General features: G+C 39.8%; 1 protein-coding gene across 1 annotated transcript in view; it reads left to right on the top strand.

The window, feature by feature from the left end:
- The first annotated feature begins 6,635 nt into the window (after positions 1-6,635).
- The window catches only part of LOC114561010 (uncharacterized), a 2,758-nt gene continuing 340 nt past the window's right edge, over positions 6,636-9,053 (top strand). Inside the window, exons 1-5 of the mRNA XM_028586641.1 lie at positions 6,636-6,813; positions 6,942-7,016; positions 7,248-7,316; positions 7,396-7,491; positions 8,594-9,053. The exon at positions 8,594-9,053 is cut by the window's right edge and continues 340 nt beyond it. Of these exons, the coding sequence (XP_028442442.1) occupies positions 6,636-6,813; positions 6,942-7,016; positions 7,248-7,316; positions 7,396-7,491; positions 8,594-8,814 (639 nt within the window). The 3' untranslated portion in view covers positions 8,815-9,053. The remainder of the gene's footprint in view (positions 6,814-6,941; positions 7,017-7,247; positions 7,317-7,395; positions 7,492-8,593) is intronic.

Below are 9,053 nucleotides of genomic sequence, written 5' to 3'. Positions count from 1 at the left end.
CAATGTGCTGGACTCCCTAAAAAGACTTTAAAACCACTCCAAATGGTACAGAATAGGGCAGTCAGGATCCTTACTAAAACAAAAAGAACAGATCATATTACGCCAGTCTTAAAGTCCTTACACTGGCTCCCAATTAGATACAGAATTGATTCTTAGGCACTTCTGTTAGTTTTTAAGTCACTGAAGGGATGGGACCAAACTACCTGCACAGACATCTTCCAACAACATTCTCAACCAAGACCCCTTCGATTACAACACATAAGCAACTACTACTGAAACCTGCTGTCGGAACAAAACAGGGGAAGCAGCTTTTAACCACTATGGTGTCCATCTTTGGACCAGCTTCCAGAGAACATAAACGCCCCAACTACCATTTTAAAACAAAGCTAAAGAACAAGTTTTTTCTCAGATCGTTCAGCAGTTAATGCACATTGTTTTTATAAGTCTTTCTATCTATTCATTTAGTTATCTATTTATTTTTAAATTGACTCTTTGTTGTTGTTATATACATTTTACTTTTTCTATTATTGCTAAAATTGTATTTTAATTATTGTTTTTATGTGAAGCACATTGTATTGCTGCCATGTATGGAATGCGCTATACAAATAAATCTGTCTTGCCACAGCTGATCGAGGGATGAATCCATCTGGACACCAGAATGAGGTAAGATAGAGGCTACACATGGGATATTATGTTAGATGGACAGCAAGAGATGGATCTTAGGACAGTTATTTTACAGGAAAAAACTGTCACGTGTCGCCTTGAGAAACTCAGAAGACATCATGCTTTGTGTGAGGAGATACAGGAAATCTAGTATTGAGCGAGCAAATAAAGAGCATGAGAGGACTCTCCATCTACACACGCTGTTGAATGTGGTCAGTGATAATGCTATTGATTTTAATAGTACAGGAGCCATTTAAGTCAATGTGAGTAACACTATTATTGATAGGTTGAATAGGGTGACCACCTTTCATGCATTGTACTGGAGACTCACACATGAACTTTTCTCCCACCTCCTGCAATTATCGCACAAAAATCTCCATCAGCTGTCATATATAAAGGTAAATATGATGCATAATGCGAAAGCTTGTAGACTTCATGTGAGCACTTGTAGACCATGAGGTCACAGGAAAAAAAAAACATGAGTTTGTAGAAAAAATCTGAACTTGTAAATTGAGATTTTCACTCATAGAAAAAATTCACACAACCGTGATCTAAATGTGATGTTACAGAAAAAATAATACTAATTCACAAATGTGTAGATTTATTTTACCATAGATACAATGGCAGTAGCAAATTTGTAATGTAACTTTACTGATTTTTTTTTTGTTTTTTATTACATGAGTGCATTTTCCAGCACAACCACAACATTGCTAACAACATCTTAATCAATCACTGCAACTTTACATACATGCTCTCTCCACATCACAAAGCTCCATGCTACACTAAATGAGCAAGACAGAGTTGTCCCTCATCTGGCCATAGAAACCCTGCTTTCCCTGTTCTGTTGGCTCAGAGCTCCACAGCCGTAGTCCACAGGTACAAATTAGTATTGCACCAAATGTATCGCAAGAAGTGTTGCAAAAAGTAGAGGCGCACAGTTTCACCACTTGGTGATGCGAGAGAGCACTATACAAAGTTGCAGTGACAGATTTGAGAGGTTGTAATCACTGAGTTGTGATGTGATGGAAAATGAACCTAAAATAAAACAAATGATGGGTAAATGTTGCATTAAAAGTTTGCAGCTATCATTGTATCTATGTAAAAATCAATCTACACATTTGAATTTGTTTTCTGTGATTTCACATTCAGATCACAGGTGTGTGAATTCTTTTCAATAGGTGAACATTTTTCTCTTACAAGATCAGATTTTTGTTCTACAAGCTCTCACATTTTGCACCATATTTACCTTCATAGTCATAAATTACTGTGGCAATGCAGAAATATAAGCTATAAGTGTACAATGTTTTCCTGTGTAGGTATTTTTTGAAGTGGAAAATGAAAACAGTCCAACAGCTACCTGTAATGACTGCCTATAACTGCATCCTCAATAATAATGCGGTCATCAGCTACAAGTTTATGAGAAAAGTTCAGCAGCACCATAAGAAGAGCTGTGGCTAGTAACATTAGCATTATGTTTTATTATGCTCAGCAACAGTAATCATTCAGTTAAAGCATTCTTGCCATAGGCCCTCATACATGTTATCGGTTCATTATGGCTGCTGCTTAAACTCACGCCGTAAGTCAACTAGCCTGCAACACAAATCAAACATAGCTTACCTTTCTGTCATGCCAATGTAAACTTCCTACTTTTTAAGCAAACACACCTAGCAATCTCTTCCTCTCTCTGCATCATGTTTTTATTGAACAACATGGCATCATAACTAGGGTTGGGTACCAAACCGGTTCCACTATGCAGAGGTGTATGGTCAGGTGCCAGAAAGAAAATCCTGTCCAGCAGCTGTCCCAACCATCACTAAACCAGCTCCTCTACCAGGTAGATGAGTTCGTTAGTGAAAACACCTGTTCTAGATGTAAAGGCAGATCCAAAAACATGGCAGGATTTTTACTTTCTGGCACCTGGAATATACACGCTGCCACTATGGTACCGGTTATACATAAACGGTAGTATTCGGACCGGATTAGAATGTGAATTTCGGTTCCTCATTTCGGTTCCGACTGAAATATTTTCCCTCTGTTGCTCCGGACAGCGGCAGACTCTTTTTCCTTTCTCCCTTTTCTGCCGAGTGGCGCGCATGCCCGCATGTGTGAAGCGCGTGTCTGCGTTATTCTCGGACATGCACTCTACAATCTCTGCTGATAGACGGCTTTTTGTACACGCTCTGAAACGGACGTAAAAAATATCACACTTTGTCTGTAGTCTACCGTTAGCTAGCTACCGTAAATGTAGGCTACTTTTAAAATGGCATATTTTCCCTCTGGGCTCACCAAAACAGGCGTAAAAGCATATTAACCATTCACTGATTGCACATGATCGCTAGTAAACATTACACTTACTCTGCTAGTCTATCGTTCAGGACAGGACCCTGTAGCCTGGTGGTGGGGGGCAGGACAGCCTCTCCAAATTTAAAAAAAACTCCATGAAAAGCCTTTCTTTTATGTCATTTTCAGTTTTTCAAGAATCGGTTTAAGAATCGTTTAGGAATCGTTTTAAAAGTACCGGGTTCGCATCGAATCGTAAAAATCCAAACGGTACCCAACCCTAATCATAACTGGCTTAAGTGAGCCATTGCAGGATGATCCAGTATTTAGCCTGAGTTGTAGGTTTCATATTTTTTCCAAGTAAGGTTTTGCTTTGTGTAAGTCATTGTATTATAGATTTTGTTTTATAAAATCACAGTGTTGTACATAATCTCAAGTAATAATAAGCCTACATGAATCCCACCATAATATGTCACATTTTCATCATTAGGTTAATCTCTAAAAAAAATGCTTGTTAGGCTTTATCCATCATCATCAGTGTCAAAGATTACAGGTTTTCAACGGTGGTCATCCAAAGGTTGAGTAGAGTCAGTCAGTTTAGCAGGTTATACTAGGTACGTTAGATGTGGTGTATAGTAATACTAATATGGAATGTAGTGGGAGAGGAATTCTAAAATAAATTAGTTTTAACAGAAAAAATATCAATAAGTAAATGGCATACATTTATTTTAACTAACAACAATAATTGTTTTTTATTTGATCCCCAGGAAATGGACCAGAGCTCTTCTAACTCTACAGTGATCCTTGAACTAAGTTCCGTCCCTGAAAAGGAGGACATAAGTGTTCCTGAACTCAAGAGAGCAGAAAGTGTATTTGTAAGTTCACATAGAATCCAATGCACAACTTGGTCTGACAATAACAGTAGTGGAGGAAATTGTCTTGGTTTTAACCTGTTAAGTCTGGTAACTGTCACTGGTTCCACAGCACAGTAAGGCATGACTATATTTTAAAAATACTGATACATCAGGTGAATTTAACCTTTTATTTGATAGAAAAAATGTACATAGTGTCAACATGTATCTCACATGCCAGCCTACACCAACCTCTTTTTAAATATGAGATTATGGTGTGAAAAATGTTATTTCCCCTTGCAGGATTAATTAAATTTCGGCTTCTTTTGTAGCTTACCAGAAAAACTCTTGGATATTCTACAGATGAATCAATCAGCCTTGAAGACAGTGAGGACAGTGAGGACGAGTACGTTCCCTACTCAGTTTCTGACTCAGAAGATTCCCTTTTAGAGAAAGAAGTTCAAGGGCACCGGGCCGGTGGAAAGGCAAAAAGAGGCAGAGAAAAGAGAAGAGAGGTAGAGAAAGAAAGGGTAGCAGGAAGAAAGAAAGGAGGAAAGATGTCAAGTTTACATGAGAGGGAGTACGTTTCACCTTCAGTTTCTGAGTCAGAGGATTCCCTTTCAGAGAAAGAAGTTCAAGTGCACTGTGATAATAGAGAGGCAGTGAGAGGAAGAGCGAGGAGAAGAGAGGCAGAGGGAGGAAGAGCGGAGAGAAGAAGGGCAGAGAGAAGAGAGGAAGAGAGAGAGAAGAGAGGAAGAGAGAAGAAGAGAGAGAAGAGAGGCAGAGAGGAGAGAGGAAGAGAGAGAGGAGAAGAGAGGCAGAGGGACAAAGAGCAGAGAGAACAGAGGAAGAGAGAGGAAGAGAGGCAAAGGGACGAAGAGCGAAGAGAAGAGGGGCAGAACGAGGAAGACTGAGGAGAAAAAAGGCAAAGAGAAGAAAAAGCGAGCAGAAGAGATGCAGAGGGAGGAAAAGAGAAAGGAGACAAGGTGTCAGTCACATGAGAGAGTATGTTCCACCTTCAGTTTCTGAGTCAGAAGATTCCCTTTCAGAGGACAAGTGCACCAAGATAAAAAAGAGGCAAAGAGAGAAAGAGAAGAGCGACAATGAGAGTAATATTGAGAGGAAGAGAAGAAAGGCAGAGAGAGAAAAAAAAGAAAAGTGAGGTACTGAGAGAAAGCAAGCAAGGAGAGGGGTGCTGAAAGGAAAAGCCAAAGTAAGAAATGAGCAGAAGGGAAGAGAGAAAGGAGAAAAACTGTCAAACTCAAGTTCCTCATCAGACAATGAAGACTCTGAATCTTCTAGTGACTGTGATGAGGTTTCAGTCATGACATTAAAAAAGAGAGAGGATGGGGGCAGAATATACAGTAAAAAACAATACTGCTGCTTTTGCTTTTTGCCATTCAGTAAAATGGCTCGCCACTTGGAGGCAAGACATAGTAATATACCAGAGGTGAAAAGAGCAGTACGTTTTCCGAAAGGATCTAAAGAACGGAGAATTCAACTTGATCTCCTAAGAAATAGAGGTAACCGTATACATAACAATAAGGTGCTTAAAGATGGAAGAGGAGTGATGATCCCAAGTCAGCAGAACAGTGAGCCTGTCACCCCAAATGAATATATGCACTGCATTAATTGTGAGGCATTACTCAAAAGGAAAGGCTTGTGGAGGCACATGCAAAGATGTCATCTGGCCAAGAAAGTTGGTTCCTTAGCACCAGGAAAAAACTAGAGTACAATCACTTTGTGCTTTTATGCAGCCAGTCCCAGATGATGTCAACAAAAATCTTTGGAAACTTGTAAATGACATGCATCAGGATGAAATAACAGACACAATTCGAAGTGAAAACTGCATAATAAGACTTGGAGAGAAGCTTTACAATAAGCTTGGACATGACGTAACGAAACACGAATACATCAGGCAAAAGATGAGAGAGACCGAAGACTAATACATAAAGCAAAGTGTATTGGCAAACTTAAGACAACTAACGATTTCTTTGTTCCAGGTAACTTTGCTCATGTTGTGGAAGCTGTGAAGAAAGTGGCTGAATTTGATGAGGAGAAAGGTCTGTACAAAACTCCATCACTGGCTTTAAAGCTAGGCCACAACCTCAAAAAAATGGCAAATATAGTCGAATGTGAAGCCATGATGTCACAAGATGAGAGTGCCCTGCACAATGTGCGTACATTCAAACGGCTTTATGAAGCCCGATGGACTGAGTGTGTGTCAACACATGCACTCAGGAATCTAAAAGAAGCAAAGTGGAACGCACCTACGCTCCTTCCCTTCACTGAGGATGTTAAAAGAATGCACAAGTACATTGATGAACAGCGGATTGAGTACCAAACAAAACTGCTCGAAGCACCAAATAAGAAAAGCTGGTCGGATTTGGCCAACCTCACACTCGGTGAGATTATACTGTTTAATCGCAGGCGAGAGGGGCGGGTAGCAAAAATGCCTCTCAAAGCTTTCACTGTGAGAGACACCGCTTCAGTTCATCCAGATGTTGAAATTGGATTAACTGACCTAGAGAAGAAGCTCTGCAGGTACTTTAAGCGCATAGAGATCCAGGGAAAACGTCAAAGAAAGGTCCCTATCATCCTCACGCCAAATATGCTCTCATCCATGGAGGCTCTAGTTGAGAATCGCATACAATGTGGAGTTCCCAATGAAAACCACTTCCTGTTTGCAAGGCCTGAAGCACGAACACATCTTAGAGGATCAGATGCCATCCGACAACTTGCACGCAAGTGTGGGGCCAAGCATCCAGAGGCCCTGTCATCCACTAAATTGAGGAAACATGTGGCCACCATGTCAAAAGTCCTAAACTTGGGGATAATGAAATGGATGACCTTGCCGACTTTCTTGGCCACGACATTAGAGTACACAGACAGTTCTACAGGCTCCCCGAGGGTACATTACAGCTCGCAAAGATCAGCAAAGTCCTTGTGGCCCTTGAGCGAGGACAAATGTCAGAGTTCAAAGGAAGGAACCTTGATGAGATCAGCATTGACCCAAATGGTACAATATTTATGATTTTAATTAAATGTCCTAGCATTCATAATTTAGCACGTGTTGTTTTGATGTGCATGAGTTAACAATTTTGATGTCTTAATGTGAACAAGTTCAGTTTGTCTCTGTTTTTTCAGAGGAAATGGCTGGGGACAGCAATCTATCTGAGAACGAGGAGTGTGAAATGACCCCGGACCAGTTGCTTTTAACAGGTATTCGGACACATATCCTCATTGTAGAATGTTTTTTGTAGGTTGTTTTTGTACATTCTTAATTTCTGGGGAAACAAAACGTATCGTGTGATTTACAAAGGCATAAAGGTAATTGTGAATTTGCATTTGAGCTTAACTAAAAGGGATCTGGTCATGTAAAAATGTCTTGTTATTTAAGTAGGCCTATGGGATATAAGGCTGATTTTGTCAGTAACCGGTACTTACTTGCAGCCGGATCAAGGCGAAAAAGGAAGTGCACGACTGAAGTTGAATCTGACAGTGATTCACAGGACACTACAGGTATTGGAAGTTTCATTTGACAATTTCACTAAACAAAAGGTGAGATGCCCTGATTTAAACCGCATTTATATTGTTCCAGTGTGTCCCGTGAGTAAGACTGCAACAAAAAAAAGACCAGATAACAAGAAGCCAGTGGGTGAAGACAAATCTCCAGGTGAATCCCAGATCACCAAAGGTTAGTTTTTGTGATGACAAAGGAATACTCAAATCCGGTCCTTGGTGGCACACCTGGTGGTTGGTAGAGCATTGCTTTGTTTTTGCTAAGTAGATGTTAGGGGCTTATGGGGCTGAAAATTAATCAAAATATAATTTAAATCACTAGATTGCAGAAGCAGAGATGCCTTCAGCTACAAATCGTGTTCTTCAGATGTAAGAAAAAAGACCCCAACATAATATTACATCTTCATGAATTTGTTTTTTTTTTTTAGTGAAAATGTATATTGTGACGTCTAAATTCCCACTTAGATTTTTTTTTCTCCATATAAAGACAGAGCTCTCCGTTGACTTGTATCGTGTCAAGGTTTTCTCTTTATTCTCTGTGCTAGCAAAAAACAGAAACATTTCTAAAAGCTGCTGTGTGATGATATTCACTACCAACAATGTGAAGAAGTTTTAACAAGCTGCCAAACCCGAAAATCTTCAGCTTTTATGAAGACAAAAGTGGATACGGACATGAGTAATCAGCAGAGAGAATGGGAAGACTGGAATCCTGACACTAAACTAAAGTTATGTCCAACGTTGTCCTGTGTTAGCTTACCTTACAGGCTGTAGTTAGCCTAAAACTGACATCTGGATATTTGACTTAATTAAATGCTTGCTGCAAACGTAACATTGGGCATGTCTTTAGCTTAGTGTCAGAATCCCATAGTCTTACCGTTCTCTGCTGATTCCTCACGCCTATATCCACTTTTGTGTTCCTAACAGCTCAGTTTTTGTTCCACAGCTTATAAAATCTTAGGTTCTGGGTTCTTTACATTGTCATTAGTAAATATCACCACACAGCAGCTTTTAGGAATGGTTCTGTTTGCCAGCAGACAAAATTGACAATGAGGCACCTTCACCCAATACAAGTCAGGAGAGCGGAGAGATGTTCTCCCCTCTGGTGGGAGTGGCTTTCAGAGAATGATGCAATGTGATGTGTCTCTATTGTGCAGCCCTAGGTGGTTATGAGGTAACATCTAGCAACCACCTAGTAACTACTGTCCAGACACCCATAATTTATTCTTAATAAAACTGCAAGCGATTTTACATTGATTGGCCTTACTTCTTTGTCTAAGGTTCATCAAAAATGGCGAGAAGGAAGTGGAGCACAGAGGAGGTCCAGGCTGTGGAGAGCAATCTCATGGACAACATCAACTCTGGCAGGGTTCCTGGTAAAGCCCAGTGTGAAGCATGTATCAAGGCATCTTCAGAGGCGCTTATGGGAAGGAGCTGGCAGGCAGTTAAGTTCTATGTGAAGAACCGCATTGACACTTTAAAGCGTCTGGAAAAAAACTAATGGAAATATAAATTGTAATCACTGAACATAATTCTTTTTTGCTATCTAGTTTTTCTACAATCCCACAAGTAGGTACAGCTCTAGCTTTAATTTAGTTCATATTTGAGCATGTAAAGACATTTTATTAAGATTGATTGTCACAGCCATGTCAACAGCTATTTTGCTTTCAAATTTAAGGTGTCTACATCCTCTGTTATTTCATTGAGTGATGTCATTTTATTTTTTATCCTAAAGAACAT

Source organism: Perca flavescens, chromosome 9, assembly GCF_004354835.1.
Source record: "Perca flavescens isolate YP-PL-M2 chromosome 9, PFLA_1.0, whole genome shotgun sequence".
Classification (NCBI taxonomy): domain Eukaryota; kingdom Metazoa; phylum Chordata; class Actinopteri; order Perciformes; family Percidae; genus Perca; species Perca flavescens.
Note: the sequence above shows the minus strand (reverse complement) of the source record. Positions and strands in the feature narration are given on the sequence as shown.